The sequence below is a fragment of the Beta vulgaris genome, chromosome 2 (assembly GCF_026745355.1).
Source record: "Beta vulgaris subsp. vulgaris cultivar EL10 chromosome 2, EL10.2, whole genome shotgun sequence".
NCBI classification, from domain to species: Eukaryota; Viridiplantae; Streptophyta; class Magnoliopsida; order Caryophyllales; family Amaranthaceae; genus Beta; species Beta vulgaris.
Window position 1 is genome coordinate 2,203,446 of NC_079203.1, and position 27,995 is coordinate 2,231,440.

The 27,995-nt window shown below is 37.3% G+C and overlaps 2 protein-coding genes and 1 long non-coding RNA gene across 5 annotated transcripts; all 3 read right to left on the minus strand.

Annotated features, from left to right (window-relative positions):
• Positions 1–1,348: 1,348 nt before the first annotated feature.
• On the minus strand, positions 1,349–3,069 carry LOC130590310 (uncharacterized). The gene is made up of 3 exons (XM_057392392.1): positions 2,956–3,069; positions 2,544–2,906; positions 1,349–2,449 (listed from the first exon to the last, which is right to left on the minus strand). Exons 1-3 carry the CDS (start codon positions 3,067–3,069, stop codon positions 1,349–1,351), a joined length of 1,578 nt encoding a protein of 525 aa, XP_057248375.1.
• A 5,524-nt stretch (positions 3,070–8,593) lies between these two features.
• Positions 8,594–14,449, minus strand: LOC104887732 (uncharacterized). The gene is made up of 3 exons (XR_789383.3): positions 14,305–14,449; positions 10,649–10,849; positions 8,594–8,832 (listed from the first exon to the last, which is right to left on the minus strand). It is a non-coding gene; the product is annotated as an uncharacterized LOC104887732 (long non-coding RNA).
• Positions 14,450–18,055: 3,606 nt separating this feature from the next.
• On the minus strand, positions 18,056–27,887 carry LOC104887731 (DExH-box ATP-dependent RNA helicase DExH12). Of its 3 annotated transcripts, XR_789381.4 has the most exons (5): positions 27,625–27,887; positions 24,347–27,305; positions 22,486–22,875; positions 19,107–22,389; positions 18,056–18,988 (listed from the first exon to the last, which is right to left on the minus strand). XR_789381.4 is itself a non-coding variant. In XM_010672454.4 (4 exons), exons 2-4 carry the CDS (start codon positions 27,290–27,292, stop codon positions 19,198–19,200), a joined length of 6,528 nt encoding a protein of 2,175 aa, XP_010670756.2. In that variant the 5' UTR covers positions 27,293–27,305; positions 27,625–27,887; the 3' UTR covers positions 18,056–19,197. The 3 variants fall into 3 exon arrangements, 2 of the variants coding, with proteins under 2 accessions (XP_010670756.2, XP_057248404.1); XM_010672454.4 differs by having other exon boundaries at positions 18,056–22,389; XM_057392421.1 differs by having other exon boundaries at positions 18,056–22,389; positions 27,595–27,887.
• Between the last annotated feature and the right edge of the window lie 108 nt (positions 27,888–27,995).

Genomic DNA, 27,995 nt, shown 5'->3' on the forward strand with positions numbered 1-27,995 from the left:
TGATGATCATGTTTCATGGATCATAGGGGCATTGGATGTCTAATCAATTATATTAATGTGAATTGGTGAATACACATTGGATTTGACCCACATAGAGAAATCTTTAAGAGCTGAATGTCATAAGTTTCTCTTAAATTATAAAGAGTTGATTCCTCAGACTTGAGTTTACCACTGATTCCTTACATTGATGACTAGTACACTTTGGCATTGTCAAACGTCGTGCCGTAAAAGGAGACTATAAAGGCATGTCATGTGCTATGAGTCGTGTGAAGGATAGAGGGTAAATAAGAAGAATTGTCCTCCTATTACATAGGAATGTTGTTTTGGGCCTCTCGGAGAGTTTAGACTGTAAAATGCATGGCCGTGCTCGAATGGATTGTGATTCAATCATTCGTTTGACAGTTGAACTTGGAGACTGAGAAATATTCTGGACTTCATAAGGATGACAAGTTTTCTTACCTTATGTTCAGATATAACAATAAGAGACAAAGGGATTATAAAGCACCACTTGCTCTAGGACAAGTGGGAGATTGTTGGAGTATGTCCTATGATCAAGTGCATAACTCAAAAGTTATAAATTATTAATTATATCCATATAGTTTGGGTAGTCATGATGCTTTGCTAGGGCCAATCTTGACTTGTAATATTAATAAACGATTAATATTTACTACTAAACTATATTGGACCTACAGGGTCACACATAAACTACATTGTTGATTAGTTAGTCTTTTTAAGATTAATATATACAATAATACCAATATGTTCTTTTGTCCATAATAAGTTATGGGTAATATCTTGCTATATTTGGATCAAATCAATTATAGGATAATTGATTGATATCAATATTAATTGATTGAGAAAGTCAATCAATTAATGGATTGATATCCTCTTAATTGAAAGGAAATCAAATCCTTCCTTTATATGAGCATACAAAGCAAATAAATAGATGTGAATTGTTTTGACAAGACATACATATTATTACAAATTTGCCGTGAGTTTGTGGTAGAGAAAAAGAGTTTCTCACAAGATATTCAAAAGTTCATACAAAATAAAGTTTTGTTTTGGGTTCTAGAAACCGAGGTATAATCAACTTGTGGTGGTGGACTTTTGTAGAGGAACTTCAATTGACGTTCTTAAACATCAACGAGGCACGCTTCAAAGGTATAATACTTAACTCCCTATTGTAGATTCATTATAGTATTTTAGGGTGTTCTTGGGAATAGGTTTTGTACAAATTGTTTGTATTTCCGCATCGTAAATCCTATTAGAATAACTAGGTCTAATGTACCCTTTCTCGAGTAATTCCTCTAGTTGCTTGTTGAGCTCCTTCATCTCTGCTGGAGCCATTCTATAGGGTGCTTTTGATATAGGGGAAGTTCCAGGAACTAAGTCTATGGTGAATTCTAACTCCCTCTGAGGTGGCATTCCCGGTATTCTTCCGAAATACGTCTGGAAACTCATTCACCACTTTCACATGCTCTATTCTTAAGCTTATCTTCTTCCTCCTTTGCACACTACACAAGAATAATGGAGCTCCCTTCCACACTTGCTTCACCAAACTTAAGGCTGAAATGATCTTAATTCTACCTTCTTGTGGTTTAGTCTTGAAAGTCACCTTTTTCCCATTCTTATTCCTCAATCTCACTTTTTGTTCTCCACAAAGAATCTCGGCTTTATACTCCTTAAGCCAATCCATCCCTAAAATGATCTCCAAGTCTTCCAATGGAAATCTTATGAGGTTGGTTTCAAAGTCTACATCCCCAATTCTCACAAGGACGTTTTCATATACTCTTGAACAAGTTACTACTTCCCCAGATGGTAACATAATAGGAATTTCAACATCCTTAGGGTTTTCTAAGCCATATTTTGAAACAACTAACTTTGAAACAAATGAACGTTCGGCTCCTGAATCAAATAAAGCTTTAACAAAAGTGGAATTAATAGAAACATTACCCGTAACTACGTCCTTGGACGTCTCAGCTTCTCTAGCACTTATGACATTCAATCTAGCAACTGCAGGCACACTAGGGCCAGCTCCACCCAAAACGGTCTTGTTGTTCCCACCTTGATAGTTGTTGCCTCCTGATTGGTTTCGATTACCCTGACCAAATTGGTTTCCGCTCTTGCCCTTGTCAGTCTTCAACTCAGGGTTCTTGGAGAAGCACTCATACTCTCGGTGACCCAATTTGTGGCAGTAGTTACACTCCACCAGCTTTCCTTCACAATCCTTTCCAGGATGATTGTATGGGCACCTCTTGCAGAAATACACGCGTTCGTCTCCTTTCTTTCCCTTATTAGAACCATTTCCACCCTTCTGTGGTTGATACTGGCCTCCATTCCTTTGGCCACTAGATTGTCCTCCTTGGTGAAAGTTATTTTGAGGCTTGAACTTCTTGTCGTTCCTCTGGAAATTCTGACTAGGATTCTCCTTCCTCTTGTTGTTTGAGCTCTAACTCCATTTTTAAATAGGAACCTAAATGAGCAGCTCTATCATACACTTCCTCTAAGGTCCTGAAAGTTGAACCTCCTAGCCCAAGCTTCACCTCAAGACTAAGTCCAGTCTCGAACCTAATAGCCTTTCTTTCCTCAGTAGGTACTAACTCTGGAGCAAACTTCATCAATCCTACAAACTTCTCATAGTACTGCTCCACAGAGTCACCTTGCTTCAACTCATCAAACTCAGTGGCCTTTTGCCTCCTCAAGAAATTGGGATAAAATTTCTCCTTCATAGCTACTCCAAAAGCCTTCCAATCAAAGTCAGGCCTTGCCATTAACGTCTCCTTATGCTGCGACCACCAAAAGTCAGCTTCCTCCTTGAGGTAATATGCAGCTATAGCTACTTTCCTATTATCTGGACATTGGATAGCATCGAATAGCTTCTCAAAATCCCTAACCCAGTTCTCAAGCTTAACAGGATCACCCTTCCCATCATAAGAAGGGTTTACTATCACTAACCCTCTTAAACCAATCAACAGACTTCTTCTTCGAAGGACCTCTTCTAGCTAAATTCGTAGTCACTCGGACTAAATTCCTCAGTTGAGCATCAATTCTAGCGTTTCTATCGGCCATTGATCTGCCACAGAAAAAAAAAATTGACTCAAAAATCGCTTATTGACCCTCAATATAGGTCAAAAATACTAAGCAAATGCCACGCTGACATTTAATTCGCAGTCTCCTTTCTAAGGAACTTTTATACTAACTCTCTTACTAGAGTAGTAGATTAGACAAAACTAGCACTACTTTGTAGTCATACTACACCTTTCAGTCACTCCATGCAAGTAGAAAAAGCTAACCACGTTGCAATCAAACACTTAGTCACATAAAACACATCAAAAGTGCTACTAGAACTTAGAGCACTTACTAATCTAAGACACATAAAGACTTAGTGGCTAATGCGACGCAATGTACATATGCATATGCAATTCCCTTCCCTTTTTGCAATTCGACTTTGAAATACTTTTAAGTTCGAAAACTTTTGTAAAATAAGGTAATATAAACCTTGGAGCTCTGGTAACCACTTTGTAACCCCCCACGACTCCTCCTTTTATAAACTAGGAGAAATTGGGAGTTGTTATGCCACGCATGATAATACGTAGGCTAATCAGATAATACAGCGGAAGTCTTTTAAAATAAACTGGAAATACTTTAATACAACGGAAATAAGAAAGTATGTAAATGAATTACAAACTCCGAGACTATCCCATTCTAGTCCCATCTTCAAAAGTCAAACCTTGACCCCATTGGTCAAGTAAAGTAAAACATGAAATTCAAGATAGCTTAAGTAATAGAGTACTCATGTACTGAAAACTCCCATTCGGATGCTTATGATTTCCATGCACATCAAGAACTTGTACCTGCAACTTCTTCTCTAAACTCTGCTCACCAAATGGATCATCACAGGGTTGTTGAGGAAAAACAACAACCAAAAGAAACAAAGAAACACATACATCAGCAACGCTGAGTACATAACACAACTAATTAACTAATGCGAATAATAATGCATGCAATCCTCAATCACTTCGGCTTGCTCTTCTTACGACTCTACATGCGACAAGCATATAACTGAACTTACTAAATACTTTCTTTTATTATTATTATTTGGCAATGAACGGGCACCGTCCTCCTCTTGGAGTCATACGGGCTACTATTCCTTGTGTAAGAGATCCCACACCTCTTACTAAAGTTCCATGAACTTTAAATAACTTGACTCGAGAATTTTAAGCTTGTTAGTAATGAACGAGGGTGAGAGTGAGCCTCTAGACTCAACATCTCAGAGATAAAGAATACGAGTGACACCTAGTCCACTCAAAGATCTTGATAATTGGAATTCCATAAACTTGCTTGATAAAATAAAGGAAAAATTGACAAATATAAGCCAACCTTTGGCCGGTATTCCCCAAATAAGCCAACCTTTTAAAAATCCAGATATAATACAATATTTGCATCATTTTTGCCAAATTTAGGCTTCTGATTTAAGTTTACCTACTGATACAGGTTGTAACAGGTTAATGATGATTAATTAGAATAAATTATAATAAATCAAGGTTAATTATGATCAATAATATATAATTATTATGAATTAAAATTAAATCTGATTTTACCACTAACCACCACCACCACCAAACTTAGCCCCACCACCACCAAACTTAGCCCCACCACCATCGAACCCAGCAGCCCGACCACCACCGAACGCAACAGCCCCACCACTGAACCCAGCAGCCCGCCACCGAACCCAACAGCCCCACCACTGAACGCAGCAGCCGCCACCGAATCCAGTAGCCCCACTACCACCGAACCCAGCAGCCCCACCACCGAAAAACACCGAACCCAGCCCTTCCACCACCATTAAACACTGAACCCGCCCCCTTCACCATCAAACACCGAAACCCAGCCCCTCCACCACCATTAAACACTGAAACCTAGCCCCTCCACCATCATCATTAAAAACGAACCCAACCCAAACTGCTAAACCACCACCGAACCTAGCCCAAACCGCAAAACCACCACTGAACCTAGCCCAAACCGCAAAACCACCACCGAACCCAGCCCAACCGCAAAACCACGATCGAACCCATCCCAAACCCCAAAACCACCACCGAATCCCGAAACCACCACCCCACCTCGAAACCTTAAACACTGCACCCACCCCAAACTCGGAAATTACAACCCGAAACTACAATTCAAACTCGAAACCCACCGTCACCCTCCCCAAAACCACCATACCTATGCCCAAAATCTCCCCAAACAAACCTGTAACCACCACGAAACCACCAAACTAGCAAAACCACCACAACCAACTTTCGAAAAAGGGAGAGATAGAAAGGAGATGCTGCGGCGGTGGAAGTTCGATGCTCGGAGGGTGGCGATCCGATGGTTGGGGGCTCGGTGGTTGGATGATCGATGAGTGATGAGAGAAGTTGGAAGACAGAGGAGAGGGAAGCAGGAGATTAGAAGAGAGAAGAGAAGAATAAAGAGAGAATTAAGAAGAAAATTAAAGAAATAAAATAAAAACATTACCTAAATAACCGGTTACAGGTCATCTGACCTAAATTTGGCAAAAATGATTCAAATGTTGTATTATATCTGGATTTTCAAAAGGTTGGCTTATTTGGGGAATACCGGCCAAAGGTTGACTTATTTTTGTCAATTTTTCCTAAAATAAAAGCATTAACATCGTCATGCTAAGCTATATGCAGGAGTATAGTTTCACACTAACTCCCCCCTTATGTTCAATACTCATGGGGGATCCATCCCAAGAGTTTTATTGCCAAAGCCCATTATGTGAGACACATTCACAATAATACATCTAGCAAATAAATTAATTTCTTATCTTTCTTTAACAAGTGAATGCAACAAACACCATAATTAACTCAATTCTAAATTCTTTGAGACCTTGCTCATCTTATTACTTTAATGACTCCATGAGTCCTTTTTCTTACTTTCTTAAGGATCCATGATCCAATCGATTGAGTCATTGCTCAATGATTCAACTACTTGTGAGTCCTTGCTCAATAACTTTATTGTGAGACATTGCTCAATAACTTTATTGTGAGACATTGCTCAATAACTTGAAAACTTGTGAGACCTAGCTCAACAAAATATAACTTCTCATGAGACCTTGCTCAATAATATATAAAACTTCTAATGAGACCATGCTCAATAAAATATATAACATCAAATGAGACCATGCTCAATAAAATATTCATAGGCAAGCCATAACTTCAAGAGTAACTTTAATAACTTTAATCATGCTCAAAAGCAATAATCATCAATCACATGCTTTTCAAATATAGGAATAACTCAAAAGTTCCATTCCTAATCTCCTTTCTAAGTTCTCAACATATACTCAAACAATTTCAAGGCATAAGCCTCTCCTTACTCCTCATGCTCAATAAAATATATATATATCCTTGGAAACTACTAAAGTCAAGGTCAAAGTGTATGTACCTTGATTACACAAAATCAACAGTCAAAAGTTTGACTAGCTTTAATTATGCTTGAAACCTACCAACAATAAAGTACCATCAATTAGTACTTTCCAACAACAATTCAAAGACTACTAATAAATGAAAATCAGCATTTTAAATATAATAATAAAGCTGATTTTTCCTTACAAATGCTTTAAAAACTATTTTAAAGTCATAACTTGAAAACCTTTACTAGTAGGCAAAACCCACTACAAACTAATACTTAAAACCTCATAAAAACTACTATTTTCCTAATAATTTATTGTTGTAAATTAATAAATAATAATAACAGATTTTTTTTTTTTTTTTACAAGTGGTTCGAAAACCACAAAAGCCAAAACTTAACACTCCCCGGCGCCACCACGAGCACCACCTGTACCGCCACCGGCGCGGCAGCGGCAGGTGGCACTCGTCGTGCCCAGCTACTGCTGCTACACTGGCACGGCAGTGGCCACGCCACACTCGCCGGTGCCCAGCCAAACCCCACCGCCACAAGGTGGCCGGAAAACGCAAGGGGGAGGAGGAGTCCGAAAATAAAGGGGAAGAAAGTAAAAGAAGAAAATAAAATTCAGAAAAATAACCTTTCTACTTTCCTTTGGTACTTGCAAGATCTCCCTACAATTTTTCAAAAACAAATACTAGATTAGAAGTTGAATCTTTGAAGAAATTACTTGAAGAACTTACTTAAGGAAGAAAGAGTTTGAGAGAAAGGAATTCCTTACTCCTTTTTGAAGAAAGTGGCTAGTGAAAAAGATGGGAAACTTTAGGGTTTCCTTTTTATAGTGGTAGCCAATTTGGGTAAAAGATCAAAATGCCCTTACTCATCAAATTGCCAAAATACATTTGATGATAAATTTCCAAAATAATCTTCCTACTAATATTAACAAAATACTTTTTTGAAAATACTAAAATACTTTTTTGTGGGAATACTCAAATACTCTTTTGGTAAAATAACCAAAATACCCTTCTGCTCTTAAATACTGAAATTAAATAGCTTTAATAATTAAAAATGATTAAAACTATTTAATTAAATATCTTAAAAATATGGGGGATTACAATCTCAATCTGCTTGATGCTTTTGTTAATTACCGAAGGTAGTGCTCGTCTTTAAGATGATGGATTTGGTTAATGTAGTTGGTTAGGGTTTGTGTGGCAAGAGACTTCATGGTTGAGGTTTGTGTTATCCAATTTTGAAAATCGGATGGTTTTTCGAGATCTAACAATGGTTAGATTCAATCTTGTTTGGTAAGGATTTTATCAAACCTTGCCTTGACAAAAAGATATATGAAGACGACTCCCCAATTTGTCAATTGGGTTTATAGTGCGTCAACTCATTTGAGCTTCTCATCAAAGGAGAAGCCTGAAATACCCTTCCATATGGGTATTGAGTCACAAAGGATTGTGACTCTTCCGGGAATCCCGATCCCAAAATCCCCTATGACAGAAGGTCACTAGGATTCGTCCTGTTGCGAGTTTCTAATCTCACGGTTACTTTGCTGCCTCGATTGTGAAATCAACCCTCTCCTCTCACTCCTTTCATCAGGGTTCTGGCACTCGTCATCCACTAGCAGAAGAGATTCATTATAGTTTCCTATCAAGTCAGACCTCCAGATCAAGCATTTTTATCATCTTAGTTTAAGTTTTTTATGTTATTGTAATTGTTATGTAAGAGCGAGTAGAGCTCATTTTAGTTTCTTCATTTTTGTTTAGTTGTATTAGCGTTAGGTTGTACTTCTGTTTTTCATTAACGCACAATTTCCCCGTTGTAAAAAAACAAACAAACAATGATGGCATTTGAGATTTGACTACTTACAGTCAACAAGTAGTATCTTTTGACGATAATTACAAAATGGTCGTTGTAGATAATTCAGGGGTAATAAACACTATTCATAATTGGAACTACTATGTTTTGAAAGGATTTTGTTAGATTTATAGCAATTATAATTTGTAAAAGTTGGGAGAGAAAATTAGAGAGAGAAAATTTACACGAGAATAAGACGAGTGTCATTCAATAATGTTACTGGATGTTAATTGAGCAGGTAATAAATATATATAAATATTCAACAATGGATATCAACTTCACAAGAAGCTGGAAAGATACAACTCAAAATAGACTTTTTTCTCAATAGAAAGGAAAATTATATTATATTAGAGCCTAAAAGCTTCAAACCACATAGTTTAAAAGTACAAGGATCAAAAGAGCACATTAATACATAATGGCCATTTCAAAACCTAATAAGAAAGACAACAATACATATAAAAGTAGGCAGACAACCATTTATTTTATATTTTAATATTTTACATTATTCATTCATGACATCATATATCACAAGTATGTCATTTTATCGTTTCTTGTCCACCATACCTGAAAAAGGAGATGAAAAGTATAACATATATAAGTGAGTTAGAGCTCAATAACATTTAACTCCAACATTATAGAGAAAGTGTTGGCGCATACCCAGTATTTGTCCATACTGGGGTATTAAAGTAATTTGACAAAAAAGACAAAAAGAGTAAAGTACACCAACATATTGCACTTGGGTTTGATACAAATTTTCATGTTAAAGTTTACTTATGGCAATTTAGACACCTTTGATCATGTAGGAGATAATTCAAATCACCTATTTTATGAATGTTGTCAGTTTTAAATATAATCAAATCAACTAAAATGTGAATCAGATCATGCATGTACAATGTCATGATAAGTTGTTTTTATATATAAAAAAAAAACTAAGGTATTATATATTATAGATAAAAATAACAATTTCAATGGAATGGGAGTAGGCGAATATTGTTATCTTAATAAAAGTGTTAGAAATAAAAAGGCTTGTCAATGTCTTTACAATTATATATTAAACATTGAAATTGTAGTGGATTGATGGTTAAACTCTTACATTTCATTTCAAAGGTCGTCATGTATTCAATTCCTAGTAGCTACGCATTTAAAGATATTTTTTTAAAAAAATGAGATCATAAACATGTGTATTAACAAGGTTGACAAGAATGACACGTGGCATCATTCTATTTTGATAGGAATGCCTATTAATATATTTGTATAGATAGATACATGTATTGATTAGTATATGTTGATGGTGGTATCGAAATTCTAAAATTGGGCAAAATTTTCCCTTAGCTTTTTTCTTTTTACTTATATGTCTTACTTCAATTATTGTTCCCTTTTTAAGTTAAATTTATAATTTAGTAAGGTTTTCTAGAAACGGAGTGAAAGAAATTATACAAATAATTATTTAGAGAAGTTACCCACTTAATACAAGTATAGTAATTAGTGTATATATATATATATATAATATTATATTATATTACGATTAATTTTCGATGATTACTTAATAACAATACTAATAATAATAATAATTATTATTATTATAATGAAATTATTATTATTATTATTATTATTATTATTATTATTATCATTATTACTACTGCTACAGTGCTACTACTATTGCAGTAATAATAATAATATTAATATTCTTATAATAATTATAATATTATTATTAATATTTTTCTTCTTCTTATTATTATTATAATAACATTAATAATAATAATTATTATTATAATAACATTAATAATAATAATTATTATTATCATTATTACGAGCAAGAACAAGTAGTACGTAGTAAAAGAATTTATTTAGCTCGAGTTCAATAATAATAATAAAATTTAATAAATAAAGTAGTAATAACAAGTACTCCTTCCATCACATAATATAGTGCTAGTTTAATAAAAATAAAAGATTAAATAAATAAAGTAGTAGTAACAAGTACTCCCTCCGTCCCATAATATAATGCTTATTTCTCATTTTTCACGAGAATTAAGAAAAATGAAAGGATAAGTGCTTTCTTGGTAACTTTGTCTTGGAACTAACTCTTTACCGTCCTTTTCCTTTAAATTAAAATAAAAAAGCAATAAATGTTCATTAAAATGGTGTAAAATAATAAATAAGGGCCCATATTTTAAATAAATATAGGGGTATTTTGTAAAGTTTATGTAGAAATGAAGGATAATTTAGTCCAAATAAATTGATACGAGTAAAAAAGAAAACATGCACAATATTTTGGGACAAGCTAAAAAGAATGTAAACACTATATTATGGGACGGAGTAGTAGCAATAAACATTTATTTAGTAGTAATAAGCATTTATTATTGTATGAATTTACGCATACATTATGGATTAGGATCATATCCTGCTTAACAAGGCCGTTGACATTCACATCTGAGACCATTACACAGTCCGATAGGCCAATTCTCTTGGCTACACCTCTGCGTACAAGCCTTTATAGATATACTATTAAAGCAAGGGCCTCTATAATACTTGCTTGGTTTGGCACAATTGGCACCATCAACCTCAACCATCATGTTCATCTCTGTCAAATACACACAAGAAAACTCAAATATCTTAAGCAATTTATTTTATATAAAAAATGAATAGGAAGTTAGATATGGAGATATTGTTTGGTCGACTAAAATTAGAAAAATAAAGGTGGTTTAGTTGGAGATAAATACATCTACTCACAACCAAAATATATTCACCATTGTTGAGAAAGATCTCATAATCTAATTATATATACTAAGTGGTAATTTATTACCAACTGGATTGACCGAATGTTTTTTCGACTCAATTTTGGTACATAATGATTCTCACAAAATATAAGAAGTTGCTTACCTATACTTTCCTAAATATGTAATCCTTTGGTTCATATAGGAATATGACAAAATCCATGAATATTTCCAAAAGTTGTTTAATTGACAATACAGGAAGTAACTTCTCATTAAATTTTCCATTAGTAAATAATATCTTTCATATATATTAGACTTTGTCTTGTAAGAGACCGCCTACTTCTAAATTAACATTAGGCAATGGTAAGCCTAATAGTGACTACTAGTTTAATTTCTTTCGGTGACTAGTTTAATTCATTTAGTAACTAGGTCTACTTTTATATTAAAATTAGACCGTCTCTTTTAATAATTTTTGTATATATTATAAGAAGCGGGAATTTATTATATATTCTACTTTTCCCATATTGTTAAATTCGACCGAAAAAACCTCTCATTTTACACTAGCAAGTTTTATAATTTTTTTTGTCTACAAAGTAACCAAATAATTAGCAACTAGTTATCAGGTATATATAGGCGATGCTTCGGGTTATTAATTACTTTCATGTCAAAAGAACTTATCTAATGTTTCATAGTTCGTGGTTAGAACTTAACTATATTAACTTGATGTCACATGGTCGGATCTTGTACGAAACATGTTTTCTAATTGTTTGATGTATGTTGATGACATGAAATGAAACAACTAAAAGGGTAGTATTACGTGGCAGGTAGACTTATAACACCCTTTAATAATGTATAGATGGCCTTGGATTGTAAATAGAAGTTCCGACAATTCCACATAAAAGTTGACTCCTGAAATCTCATCCTAGCTTTTTTTTTTGGGTAATGCTAAATGCAGCCCTTAGGGCTGCATATAAGCATTAAATACCTTTCCTAAACTAGTATAAAATTGGTTATTTATGACAAAAAGCATGCATTTATCAAGGTCATTAATGCTTGTTTTACAAAATAATTTCCATTTATAGGTTCTTATATGCAGCCCTAAGGGTTGCATTTAGCTTTTCCCTTTTTTTTTTGAAAAATGATATACATAGCCCTTAGGGCTATGTATAAGGTGCTTAAAATGGAAATAAAATATTGAATCAAGCATTAATTACCTCAGTTGATGTGAAAATGTGTCTTAAATTCTTAAACTGTTTCCATTTAAAGAAATGTATTTAATGCTTATATGTAGCCCTAAGGGCTACATATAACATTATCCTTTTTTTTTATCTACTCACGTTTCTTTCTTATATGGTTGTTTTTTTTTTTTACTTCACTAATTCAACTTTATTTATTAAATTTTTTTCATACCATTTTAGCACCTTATCAAAAAAATTTTTATATCTTTCAAACTCTCTTACTTTATTCGTTACCTACCTATCTTTTTACATTATTTCTCTTATTTTATAGTACTTTTTCGTATACACACTCACATTTTCTAAACTGATCTACAATTTTTGAAGCCTAAAAAATACAAAGGTAGTATATAAAAAAAGTGACCATATATAGGTAGTAGGGGTTTCAACGAGCCGAACTGAGACCAGCCTGGAGTTACTCGGCTCGACTCGTTACAATTTTACTCGAACTCGAGCCAAATATCGAGCTTTTTCGAGTTTAAATGTTCTAGTTCGATTTACCTAAAAATTGAATTTGCATTAAAAAACTATATTTCATTTATTTTATAAAGAGGTTTAGACTACTTAGTTTGAGTTTTTGTACAAATAATGTACAAAATTTAAATATAACTTTTCATTTAATTTTCATAATATGGAAAATAATATAGTTAAAACATATTTAGAGAGCCTGCTCACGAACTTTGTGAATCGAACTATGCTATGCTCGACTCTAGAAATTTTCGAGCAGAGCTCGAATAGTTGGCGAGCCAGCTAGGCTTGGTTTAGTCATTAGTGGTTGGGATTGTGCATTACAACCTTAAGGTTGGGGGTTCAATTCCCACTAGGGGCCACTTTGAGGTAGGGATATCCCTTACCATCCTCCATATTCTCAAAGTATCTAATCCGCTAATTCGGGTCGAGTTGTCCTACGTAAGGTTTCGATCCGATAGGTCAATTTATCTTATGAAGCCAAAAAACGATTTTAAGAAATGACCACATATATACTTCCTCTGTTTCTCAATATTTGCAATATTTTGATTTTTACATTATTGGTAAGCTAAATTTGACTTTATATTTTTAACTTAAATATAAAAAAAAACGTAACATAAATATGTTGGATTATGTCGATGTATATAATTTTTTGATATCAACTTTTCATTCTTTTTTCTAATATATAATCAAATATATTTATTGATTGTCAAAGTTAGGCATTGTCATTGACAAATATAATACAAATCAAGTTTTTCAAAAAGGTAAGTTAAATTTCTTGCAAGTGAGGGTAAATTCGAGAATCACTCTTGCTACGCAAGAGTTGAAACTCGATCACAAGACCTTATGATCGGAGGTGAAGCCAATGACACAAGACTATCACTACTCCATAATCAAAACAAAATTGTTTAAGAAATATAGGAAGTATATATATATACTCATGGTTCTCTAAGTTATACCCAATTTTTGTTTTGGGCCAATTCTCAATGTTTTATCCATTCTTTGTTTCATTCCGGAAATGGCAAAGAATAGTTTCCATTTATTACCCTTACATACCCCCACATAGACATGGGCATGGATCGGTCGGGTCTGTTCACGGGCTTGGCCCACGGGATATAGGCACCGACGGGTCGGGCTCGAGGTCTGTGAATGGCGAGCCGGGTTTGAAATTTTGTCTATGGCCCTGCAGGTCGGGCTCGTGCCTCCCGCAGGCTTGACCCATGTTCTATGTTATTTTTTTTTGTTTTTTGGTAATTTTAGACTAAAAAACAAAGAAAATGGACATTCAGCCTGCGGGACGGCCTACGGACCAGATAGGCGGACTCATGCCGAGATGGGTTTGAAATAAAATTTCTTGATCGTGATAGGTCCACGACCCACGTAGCGATCAATGGGCTGGGTCTGCCTCTACCTCCACACAAATATCAAAGATCAGATATATCTTTATTTTTCCTCTTAAAATATTTTTTAGAGCCTTTCTACCTTTTCTTTCCTACACTACCTTTTCCCATTTTCTATGTTCTCCTAGTAAACTGTACAAATTATAATTGAAAAAAATGTAGAGAAATGGAGGGAACACATTATAAAAACATTAGGAGAGGAGGAATTGAAGTGATTACCAGAAGCAAATAAGAAGAGAAGCAAAAGACAAAGCCCAAAGAATTTCTTCTCCATTTTTGATCCTGGTGTTGTTTGATAGTAGTTTTTAATTTTTTTTTTTTGCTAGCTGCTTGAAATTAGTACGTATATTATCGACACTCAACAGATGTATATATAGGTGAGAGCCAAGAGTAGATGTTTTACATTCAACAAGCAATTCTTAGTGGAGTATGTATGAGTTTTCTTCAGCACAATTGACTAACATAATCTTAGTCTTGCCATTATAAAAACATCTATACAAATATATTAAAAGGCGTGCGAAAACAAGAAAATGTGCCTAGGGAGTTTTAGTTCATGTAATCCATGTACACTAAAAAAATTAAGAAATTGCATAGTATAGGGTTTGATCCTAAGACCTCAAGTATATATACTAAAGTGCTAACCACTAGGCTAAGTTGTACTTAGTATCATTATTGTAAAGTATTATATTAATGAGTTTGTCTTATAAGAGACCGCCTACTTTTAAGTTAAAATTAGGCAATCGTAAACCTAATATCAAAAAAAGAATTGACCCACTAGTAACTAAGTTAATTTTTTTCGGTGACTAGTTAGTCCATTTAGAGACTATGTCTACTTTTATAGTAAAATTAGACTGTCTCTTTTAATAATTTTTGTATATTAATAAATGAATTTTATCTAGGAAAGGAGGAATTGAAGTGATTACCAGAAGCAAATAAGAAGAGAAGCAAAAGACAAAGAATTTCTTGTCCATTTTTTTTTATCTTGGTTTTGTTTGATATTAGTTTTACGTTTTTGTGTGAGTTGCTTGAAATTAGTGCGTAAAACATCGATACTGCAAGCACACCTTAGTTGACCAACATAGTCTTAGACTCTTAGTGCCTTACTCTTGCCATTGTTATTGGACTATTGCAGTGGAATAGTCGTCGGCCTGCACACATAGTCTTAGCATACCTTACTCAATCAGCATAGTTACTCTTATTATTGGACTGTTGCAGTGGTATAATTGTCAGCCTGGCGACTTGTATAGGCTTCTCATAGTGAAATGTCAAAATGACATCACATAAAAAAGACAAAAACATTTTATACCAAATATAAGAATAAGTGGCACCAAAATAAAGTCACCGTACCAAGATGTAACCTCGGTACAAACTGAAAGTTCGTATCAAAATAGAGTTGGTACCAAAGTACTCTCCCTAAGGCAGCAAAAAGCGCGCGTCTCAAGTTATCTTTCGTTGTATGCTTCACCTAGCTCGTAGAATGCGTTATGGTCCACGCCTCTTCTCACCTAGTGCATAGGCCGCACTTTTTAAAACTAAGAGTCTGATACAAAGAACACTATTTCATTAGAATTTTTTTTCATTTAACATGGTTGTTTAGTTCTTTTTCTTATTTAGCTAGCGGAGTTTGAAGATGATGACAATCTTGGATGAAGTCAAGCATGAACATGAATCTATGCTTCTGGCAAAAAAAAATGTATAGTTAACGAATTGGTTGTTCCAATTTCTTTTAAGGAAACTCGAAATGTTTTTTTTTTCAAAACAACGAGAAATCGTACATTAATTAAAAGACGTAGTACAACCTAATGCTAATACAACCCAAACTAAAACAAACACAAAAACTTAAAGAAACCTTAAGAGCTCGTATATTCCTAATACATAAATAAATACAAACAAAACAAAGTCGCGTAGAAAGGGGAACGTCGCTGGTCAGTGTTGTTGATGGTGGATCCAAACCTCGGGTGGCTGATGGAAGAGGTTGAAAAAGCGATAGATGATCACGATTTGGACAACGAACAACCAAAGGCGAGCATCGCGTCTCGCCGTATGAGCAACCCCAATGATCTGTCATCACTTGGAATTTTAAACTCATGACCATGTGAGGAGTCACGTTCCATTGTGACTCACTACTCTCGAGCGAGAGTATATCAGGTTTCTCCATGTTAAAGGAGAAACGTTGATGAATGGGCGTGCTGTAAACCGCCCAAATGCAATTGGAGTACTGCTTGCAGATTTGAAGTTTTCAAGGCAAAAACCATTAATATAAATGCCAAGCTAAAAGGAGAGCCAAAAAAGTTGAGCCCTCAAACACACCGCCGATTTTCGAAACCGGTAAATACTCGTCCCAACCATGAAAGCCTATCATCACCTCGTCCTTGCTCACGAACATCGTGAGTCACCTTGACCTTTAGCACATAAAGCCAAACACGACATACTTAACTGTTACTATTTTGAACCACCAAACTTGCCCCTGACTAAAACTTTTCGAAGGCCACAACCAAGCACCGATAATAACTTCAACAACTCGATAACAACGCACTCCTTTTATTCGGAGATTGAACACGGATTCTATGAAAAAACTTGACTTAATTGTTTGGAAACTCCAAAAACCGGGGGGTAGGGGAAGGGGAATCCCGACACTAACAAAGGGAAAGGGGGTAGGGGAGTCCAACACTAACCGGGGGGAGGGGGAGGGGAAGCCCAAAACTACCACAAACCTAACTACGGGACTGTGCTTACAAGACATGAGGATGGGGGCGGGGACGGGAACTTTCGATGCAATCAAACCTACATCGACGAGGGTAGGTGTAGAACAGACTGACCAACACAACACCTTAGGAACACAAACCGATCCCAAAACGCTAAACTACTAAAACCACGATCAAGGGAAGGGGAAGACCTAAAAGGCTAAACTACCGAAACCACAAACAAGGGGAGAGGGATACCAACCCGTCGACGGCGACGACCCGAAAAGCAAACTCATGCGGCCAAACACCACTTAACAAGGGATGGGGGAAGGAGAACCCAACCAAAAAAAGGACTAGGGCATGGGAAGTAAGAGGAGTAAGAGGGGGAGGGGGGATACCGGCTACCAGCCAGGGAAGCAGGTGCCTAGACCAGAAATCACCGATGAAGGCCCTCACTTCGACGCACAAAAAACCAACGTAAAACAAAGACAAAACACTCTAGTCTCTACCTATGCTATAGTACTGAAGATAGGCTCGTCGGCAACCGAAAGAGCGGTCGACCAGCGAGCCTGCTAGGGTGGTGTGGCAGCTGTTAGGGCTTTTGTTTGGCTACTAGGGTTTTCGGGGGCGAGAGAGTTTTTGAAACTCTAAGGTCTCGTTTGGTTCACATGGGAAGTAATTTCCCATGGGAATTTACATTTCATGGGAAATTCTTTCCCTTGTTAATTTCCTAGGAATTAGAAAAAATTGTTTGGTTGACACCATAGGAAATTGCATTTCCTAGGAAATTACTCACCAAGGGGGGCTTGGTGAGTTATTTCCCATGTTTCATGGGAAATTCTATTTCCCTTGGAATTTGTATTTCCTATGCTTCTCCCATTTCCCTCCAACCAAACACAATACCCATAATGCATTTCCTAGGAATTTGTATTTCCAAGGGAAATAGCTTCCAACCAAACAACACCTAAATGTATGTATAGTTAATTTTTCGAATCATTCAAGATTTGGGACTATGTATTGCTAGTACATTTAACTTACGTCTATGTGATGATTATTAATGCTAATATATACAGAATTTCTAAAAATTTAAAGAGGTAGATGCACCATCCCCACATTGAAGTTCCTATCATTCCTATAGGAAGAATCCATGGCAAAACAAGAGTACACGAATCACATTCGGGTAAAGGTGAAGCTCCTTGAAGAAAGCTTCAATAAATCTATATAGCATTCGGAGCTACTTGTAGTTCAAACAAGAACCAAAAATCAAGCTTGAGTTGCATCAAAAGGACAACAATACACAACCACATACTCTTTTTCTTTGAACATCGAAAAAATTTACATTAAATAAAACTCAAATTACACCCTAGAAAAGCAAACTAACACTACATAACTAATTCATCATGTATGCTTCAATAAATATAGGATAAATACCAAAATTATTTGTACCAAATATGATGATACAAGGGTATTTTAGTAATTGCATTTGTGTGGGCCCCCAATCCGTTCCTCTTTTAACCACAGAAGAGTTTGGTGTTAGCCGTATTCTTCTTCAATCTCAGGTTCACAGCAAAATCTGGTCAAGATTATAATTGGTAAGTTAAACCAATCTCTCTGTCCCTCAATAGACTTCCCTAATGGTTGTTCCAAAGTCAAATCTTATAAACTTTAACAGCAAATTGTTACCATCATTTAATATAAAAACTTCAATAATGCATTAATTTTGTTAGATTTATGTCAATGTATACATTCGATTTATCATATAAGTTATAGAAATTAGATGTAGGTTCATGGAGCCATGCAAATAGCAAATGAGAAAGCTCTCAAGGGAGGTGCTGTACAAATGGTGATACTTACAACTCAGTAAGCCAAAAAAATTCACCGATTCAGTTCTCCTTTTGACATAGCCATAACACTTAGAAGTTGATTCCCGTAGAAAAAAACATAACTCGAATGAAGAAATAAGACAGCAAAATAAAGGAGACTTGTGTTAAGAAAATGCAAAAGAAGAAAGCAAACAAAACATTAAGGTAAATGACTTAACATTACCAAATTTGGGAGCCATGAAGAAACAGTAGTGTTTTTGTCATTATCTGTGAACATATATGAGGGTGTTTAACTTTAGAGCACTGCCGTCGCCAGAGCTTAGAGTTATAATGCAGCCAATATAGCAACTGCGTCTGTATTTTAGACTTACAATGCAGCAAATATGCAGCATGTCCCTGAAAACACAATAATCACAAGTTTAAAGAGAATCTGATGAGCACCAGCATACCTCGGAAAAAACTTAATCGAGCAAAATCATGAAATAAGCTACAAAATATTCGAAAAGAGACATACTAAGTGATTCTATAAAAGAGGCAGGCTATCCTAATATTGACAGGATGATCAGCCACATGCTGCTCAGACAGCCATTGTAATAAATGCATCATCACTCCTTTCCACTGTCATCGTCAGGTGCTCCAGCATCTTTGACATCAATTCCAAAGGTATACTCCTGATCGCATCCCAAATATGAATCACACATGTAATACAAAGTATAAGTCTTCTTTCCAACTTCAGCAGGTGCCACAAAATCCAGCTTGACTTTTGATTTCCTTTGCAACGTTACCCTCTTGATAGCTAAGAGCTGGTTGCTCTTAGTGTCACCCACTACCAACCACCAGCCTTCTTCTTTTGCTTTAGGGTATCTAAGAGCATCAACAGGGCCTACTTCTGACCTCCCTTCGAGATCTCGTTCGAGAGTAACCACCAATGTAACATCATCACCAGCACCTATGTTATCGCTTTCGACCACCTCATAAGTCATATCAATGTTTGGGAAACGATTACAAAAACGCGCTATATCCAGCAACTGTGAATCAGACATCTGCAGAAGCTCCCGCCTCTCGTTGTCCTCCATCTCCACCAGGTCAAATACAGTCTCAATGGGCTTGTCCGGGTTTTCTTGGCATCTCTTAGCTAACTCCTTTGAAAAATGTGGCAGCTGCAATAGCATGGAATCTCGCTCCCACATACCCTGTGTCACCATCTGGCTTACCTCCATAGCAAGAAGAGCAAGATTTAGCCACCCATTGCTGGAAATAACATCAACCATAGCCTGAAGCAATCTACTGGCTGAAAGAAGCACTTCACGCTGATCAGCAGCCAAATTACCACCAAGCGGATGCCTTGAAAAGTGGGCTTGCAGTAGCACATTTGCTTTAACATGTGGATCTGTGTATTTCGGATTTTCAAAAGAAAATCTTTGGTGGTGGATCATCTTTCGGATCACATCGTCCTCCCCGGGTCGTACTGGAAGTTGCGAATACTCTGACGCTGAAGCAAGAATCTCGAGGAGACCCTTCAACTTTGTTTTGGAAGTCAAGGAAGAACTAAAACGCTCGATCGTAGTGTAACTGATGTAGTAATATGATGCAATCATGCCAAGGTTCAAAGGAGAGAGATCCATGTCATCTTCAATGGCCACACATTTACTTGCCTCAAGATCACTCAGTGTGTTTTCGACAAGCTCCGAGAGATAATCTGATAAATGCCTATGGCTCACACCCTGGAGATTGTAGTAATTAGGATTCTGAGCGAGCCTCCTGTACATGAACGTCCATGTAAGATAATCCACAGCATCTTGCTTATTCTCGATTACTCCAACTACAATTTCCGCATTCAGATTATCATGTATAAAGTGGTGTAAATGGCTTTCTACAGGAAATGCTTCATACAAGAACTTCTTGTAGTATTCCTTTCGTGGAGCATGGCAGAGGATAACACACTTCCCAGACTTATCAACCAAAGGCCTACTAGCATGACCCATCATCTGCAACAGATCAGTCACTGGATAGTCAGTATGAGCATTTTCTTTCCCATCATAGTACTGGGTTCCCATGACAACCACTAAGTGAGCCAACAGAGGCACTCCCCAACACATTGAACTTGTCATAACACAAACTTGAATCCATCCAGCTTCGAATAACTGTGATACGATCTCTTTATCAGTGCTAATCAGCCCTTCATGCAAAAAGCCCACACCATAGCCAAGTGTGGTCTTTAGCGTAGAATCTTTTATCTTATCAGTAAAAGGCTGCAACTCCTCCAACGAATGCAGCAAAAATATTGGCTTCTCTCCACTGTCTGCACTAGCATATGTAACAAGATCAACAGCAGTGAGTGAGGCATGCTTCCTAGTTGGAACATATACTATAGCAGGTTTCCCATTCTTAGCATGAAGGGAAATAGCAGTGTAGGTTGGCTTGGTCATAGCCTGCATTCTTGCCTCAAAATTAGCAATATCTACTCCCTGAATGTGAATCTCCAAAGGCACCGGACGAACACCAGGTGGGAAATTGAACAGACCATGAGATGTAGCACCTATCCATTCACCAAGATCCTTGGCATTAGCAAGAGAAGTTGATAAAGCCACAATCCGGATCTTGTTCTCCACTTGACTAGCTATGTATCTCATCCTTGAGACAATCACCTCCAACACGGGGCCGCCTTGACCACCAATTAGGTGGAGCTCATCAATGATGAAAAGGCTGACTTGCTGAACATATTTTCTTTGTTTCCAGCGCCGAGACAAAGCGTCCCATTTCTCAGGAGTACTTATAATTATCTGCCCTTTCTCAAGTAACTTCAAGTCTGTTGCTGTCTCACCTGTAAGTTCCACCACTCTCAAATCAAGACCTCTTGCAAATTTCCTCTCCCAATCACGATAGCGTTCCTTCGCAAGAGCTTCAATGGGTGCTATATAGACAACACGCATTACACTATCAGGACCTTTTTGGTGATTCCGCAAGATCGCAAACTCAGCGCATATGGTCTTTCCACTACCAGTTGGTGCTGCAACTAGAACATTATCATCTGTGTTGTACAGAACTGTGAAAACCTGAGTCTGAACAGGATTGAAGTGCCTGAATTCCTGATACAGAGATTCGTAAGAAGGATTTCTCAATGCAGTCACAGGTAAAGGTTGCAAGTCCAACAACTCTGTTGGTGGAGGATACTTCTCAGGCAAAATAAGATGCCTGAAAGAAACGGGCAGAACGGTCTGAGATCCCAACCATCTATCAGAAACAAGAAGAATAAAATATTGTGGCGGCAAAGGCTCGGAAATTGGCACAGTGAAATTCAGGGTATGATCCTCATCAATATACTGCTTCTTCAACATGAAGTACTCATGATGAAGAATGTATTCACCATCATTATCCTCCACAATAACCCAAAAAGGTTCCACATATCCATGAATCTTGTCATCCCACTGGAAGTCAGGTGTAATTGTAAGTTCCACGCCCAAAACAGAACGGGTAATTGGTTGTACATGTGCTGCAAGGTTAAGCTTTGGAAACTGATGGATGAACTTATGAAGAGTCCTTCCCATCTTCGGTTGTCTTATAAGTTCTCCAAGTTCTTGAGAGGAAAGATCATAGTACCTTTCCCAGGCCAGTTCCTTCTTCTCCAATTTCATTAGGGTGTCATGAGAAATGCCAGTGAACTGACGAAGTGGTGTCTGGACGCTCCACATCCTCTTCTGAACCATTTTGCACAAGTTCAATGCCTTCTCTGCCAATTGGGCCCATCCTCTTTTCAAGACTATCTCAAAAAGTGCTCTTATGAGACGTGCTGCGCTCTGAACCAATGGAAAAATAAATTGTAAGTAAATTTAAACCACACCTGGAAGTAACAAAAATTGGATATAGTTCACCTAATCCGCAAAGCAGCATACCTGTGTTATATAAACCATGTCTGATGTTAGAGACAGGCCTTCAAGCTTCAACTGTGAAATATATGCTTGAAGTAAAACATTTATCTTAGCACTAGGCTCTTCCAAGCTCTCTTTGATAGGAATCGGAACCCGATCCAAAAGCTTAGCTAGTTCCACCTTCTCATCTTGCCTTACTGTAACATATTTAAACTCCTCACTGAGGGAGAATAACCGACAGAGTTCAATGTCACCCATGGTTGGCTTCAAGTGCTCATTGTAAGTGCATATTGTCCCATGTGTAATGTAATAATAACTCGCAATCCTTCCCAAGTCAGTGACCTGGAAGTAACCACTCTTACGATCATATTTTACCAAGTTATTTTTGTCCAAAATAGTTGCCGCAGAATGAATCTGAAAATAACAGAATAACATTAGCTAGGCAACTAAAAGAGCATCGTGATTCCTAGCAACAAGTCATAAGCGTAAATACTATGTGGTCTCAGAAAAAGTAGTAATTTCAGGACAAAAGGTGACCTTGGGTAGTTGGGTTGCTTGAAGGAAAGTAGGAAACCACCAGCCTTAGAACAGTACAATAAAAAATTATATCATCCAATTTGTGCTCAACAGCGCAGACAACGTAAAAGATCAGCATTTAGTTTATGTGCCCGTACGAAATATAAAATCAATGTTGCCATGGACATCTTTTAAGTGCTATATTTTGCCACAATGGGCGCATACCAAATATCTGTTTCCGATTTTTGTTTTGGCAAAAGCAATTGACTGAATGAGATCCTCCTTAATTCTTGTGTAAGAGTCTTGAAACAACAATAAGATATTTAGTATACTTTCAATCAAGGTCTACACAAGGTCAGACTCAAAACCTAATTCATATTCAGAAAAGTGTGCTCTTTGTTTCAAATAGAAGGATATCCCCATCAGATACGTAGACATTGTTTTTGGTCCTTACTGAAAGGTGTGGAAAGTCTGATGGCCATTTATATAGATAAATCTTGGAAGTGCATCTAATTGCTCATATAGGTGAAATTTCGTACTAGGAATAGGACTAGTAGGAGGATAAGTTTAATACCCTGCTCCAGAGAAATAAGGCACTAGGATATTCTGGACAAGTTTGCCCACTATAACTCTTGAACTTTTCACTTCGACAAAGAATTGAAATAAGATTTTTCAGGTCTATCTTCCAAACAGTCCCGTGAGAAAAAAAAAACAATTTCAACAAAGACAATCAACTGAATACAAACACCAGAGTTTGGTCCAAACATCTTGTTTTAAACACTACAAAGTCCATGGGAACTCAAAATTCCAACCTTGAACAACTCCATTTGCACCCTAATTAACCCTGGAAATCAAAGAGAGACAAAGGTTCCAACATCCTACAAGTCAAACATATTATCAGTTTGAAATTCTCATTACAAAAATTAATAGCGGAAAATTTAAAAATTTTACCACATCTAAAGGAGCTGTGGGTCCACAGGACAATAAAAGGCCAAAGAGTATTATATGAACTATCTAAGCTCTTTCTGTTCTAAACTTCCCATTTTCCCTTACAAGCACATGTTGGGAATCGCACAATCTGCCAACTGCACAATCATCTGTTCTGGTATCTTTGCAGATTTTCGAAAAATAAAAGTTTTCTCCCACCTCCTATATTAGCAAGAGGTATCCAAGAGTGCACATGATTGTGTATACTACCATTACTGGACAATTTCAATGGAATCAAACATCAATTCTAGTGACCATTGTCGACAACTAAAACAAAAGAATAGCGAGTTCAGATACGAATGATAGGATAGAATAAAAAACACATATAGCAGCAAACAGGAACACGAAAAAAGAACAATTATGAAATAGATTAAAGACATACCAGGTCAGCTCTCCTCTCTTCCAGTGTAAGATCCTTGTCGAGCACATCAGGTGCTAAGCCATACAAAGTTGGATTACGCAGCATTCGAATGTAAAGATAAGTGTAACCGATCCAATTGAGGGCTTCTCTGGCATTTTGCACAGTACCAAGAACAATTTCTGCATTTAACTGATCAGCCAACCTTGAGATAAACTGACTTTCAATAGGAAGCTGCTGATTCATCAAAGAAAGATAGAATTGCAATTCAGTATGGCCAGTAATGATTATCCCCTCCCCATACGTATCATACTGTGGTCTACCAGCACGACCAAGCATCTGCATGACATCCAGAGGACTCAACTCCGTCCAAGCTCCCTTTTCGGGATTATAAATCTGGGTTCCTTTAATAATCACAGTGTGTGCAGGCAAATTTACTCCCCAAGCAAGGGTTGCTGTAGAAACTAAGACTTGCACATGACCATCACCAAACAGCTCCTCCACAAGCTGGCGATCAGCCCTTGCCATCCCAGCATTATGAATTGCGAAGCCGTACGGTAAGAGGTCTTTGAGATCATTATTCTTGACCAGATCAGTGTGATCGTGAAGGATTTCACGACTAGCACTGTCCTCTTTCAAAAATCTACCAAGGGTATCATTAGCCAAAGCTAAATCCCTTATTGCACGAGCAGTCTTTGCTGTCTCTTTCCTTGAGTGGACAAAAACGAGAACTTGGTGTTTTCCAGCCACAGCCATCACCTTCTCATAGCAAATCTCATTCATCAACTGGAACCTCTGCAGCGGCTTTTTCACATTAATTCCAATATACTGTTGTGCAAGTGGGCAAGGTCTATAGCTGTTGTCAAAGTAGAATAGCCCCTTTTCTACGTCAACCCTCAAGAATAATGCCACATCCTCATAGTTAGGAAGGGTGGCTGATAATCCGACTAATCGAATGTTCTCTTTTGTTGTTTCAATTTGCCTTACAGTCCTCGCAACTATACTTTCCAGCACAGGGCCTCTGTTGTCATGGAGCAGATGTATCTCATCAATAATGAGAAGTTTGACAAGCTGAGTATATGTTCTATCACCTGACTTCCTTGTTATGATATCCCATTTCTCAGGAGTTGTAACAATTATCTGAGTTTCATCTATCTGTTGCCGCGTTAATGTCTGATCTCCACTCAGCTCTTTCACGTTCACACCATAATGCTGCAACCGATTTGACAGATTGCCAACCACTTCAGCCACAAGAGCTTTCATCGGAGCCACATATACAATCTTATAACTGCTGTGGTCAAATGATCCATCTGATGCCCTATTCAACGCGATCTGCTGCATTATGGTAAGGACAGCAACATTAGTCTTCCCCGCACCAGTGGGAGCACAGAGAAGTATGTTTTCAGCTGAAAAGAGCGCAGTTTGATAAACTTTACTCTGCACCCTATTTAGCTGTGTCATTCCCTCGAAAGCTGGTTGCGCCCAATCTGGTATTGCAGATATCTTCACAAGTTCTTCACCCTTCTCAAGGGGTTTGGGCTTCAATGCAGGAATATGAACTTCCTCATATCCTTTAGCCGGAGTCCGGAAGGATCCATCTGGCAGTGTTGTTTTCTTATTCGCCATGAAACGACCACCCTGTTGAAAAGCAAGGCTATCCAGATCAAGCACTTGGCGCTGACCATTCAGCCAACCACTATCAGCATCTCTGTCGGTCAATCCTCTTCGACCCCGGTCCCCATCAACAACATTTTCATCCTTCAAACGGCGAGCTTCCTCTCTTATACTCTTCTCCAAATTCTTCTGCCTCTCCTTCGCAGTAGCCCTGGTGGCATGCAGCTGCTCTAGGATGGCTACCGAATCTGCACCAGATTCCATCATTTCTTCTTCAATTCTTTTCCGCTCTTCCTGATCTTCAGCACGAGCCAGACGAGTACACCACACAATTTTCCGCCTGTTTCGTACAAGGAATCTGACGAGGTTGAACCTATCATAGTCAAGGCGGTTCAAAAGTGCATTCTCAATCTCCCTATCCTCTCCTTCGGCAAGTAACTTGAGAGCTTCTTCAGCGAGATTCTGGCACTGTTGTGCATCAAGCTGCTGATCATATGCATGAGAAATCTTCCTCTGAAGCCAATACGCATCAATGTCCTGAACATTAAGGTTCATAGCCTCATCCGCATCAGGCATATCTTCATCACCAATCCCGCCCATTTGCATAGCACCTGCTGAACCGGATTCAGCAAGATCTTCATCCTCTTCATCATCATCTGGCACTGAACCATAATCACTTTCATCATCATCGTCGTCATTCTCCTCAAACTCCACCGCAACACCCACTTCATTATCAAGACCATCCCCATTGGCGGACGGGACAGCCTCACCAAGCTCTTGATAGTCAGTAATCATCTTACCAGAATTAACCAGGCTTTCAAACACAGAAGTAGAGATGGGATTCAGCAACTTCTCAATCTCCTTCTTCTTATCAGGATTCTTAGCAGCATCGTTCTTCAACACAGCCAAAATCTCATCAGCTGCAGCACTAACAATATTAAGTGGCTGCCCTCCTAGCTGCTGCTGGATGATACTGAGCATAGTCTCATAAGCAGCCCGTGTTTCCTTAGTTTTCGGCTGGTAAACACCTTCTTCAGCGACATTCAGAACACTCTCCTCCTGAAGACGGCGTCTCTTGCTCTGTCGAGAAGGCCCCTGCTCCGCGAGCAGCTCCCTTTCCTTCTTCTTCTTTGAAGATTTTCTCAGCTTTTCATCAAGCTCAGGAGGTCTTCCCCTGGCAGCCCGATCCCCAAACGATTTCGGATCAATCTTACCATACAGAGACTCCGGCTCGCCAGTAGGCTCATGGGTATCCCTTGGCCGTGAGTCTGTGGTCAGCACCAAACTCGAATTCGCCCGATACTCATACTGCTTAAATCGGGCGTGTGCCTCGGCACCACCTCCCAGATTCGACATTTATCTACAAACACTGTAAACAAACTAAATAAATAACCAAGTATATTTTCTTAAGGGTTTATATAAAACTAGGGTTTAAGCTAATTATTCATAGCATCCAACAAAAATTTCTAAAACCCTAATTCAGCGATTGCTTAGCTGCATTTAAAGTGAAATAAACAGAAAAACCCTAACATCTATTGCGTAAATCCAATAAACCTTCAAATCTGATTTTCTTACTCAAACTCGCATACTAGTGAATTAAATTGAAAATTTCTTGAATATTTAATGCTAAACTACAAACTTAGAATCTTAAAAATTACAATGTATAGTAAAATGATTCTGCAACAAACCTTCAATTTTTTGAAATCGTCGAAAAAAATCCTTGAATTTCTTTACTCGAGAAGTAACTTGAATTGAGGCTGGATATCGAACTTCTTTGAGATAGAAATGAAATCTGTAGTCTGTAATTAGTAGAAATAGATGGAATTTCTCTTGTAATCGCAGCAAATTCTATGGATTGAATTGGTAGAATTAGGGTTACGAACTTCTTCGTTTCTATGTTTGTTTTGTTTTTTTTTTCCTCTAAAAATAAAATGAATGTTTTCAATGAAATGTTCCTAAGGTCGGTTGGGTACTTGGACATTACGGTTAGTTTTTACCATGCTTAGATCAACTGGTAAGGCCGTAAGGGAATTATTCTAGCTTAATCAGATTTTCGTGT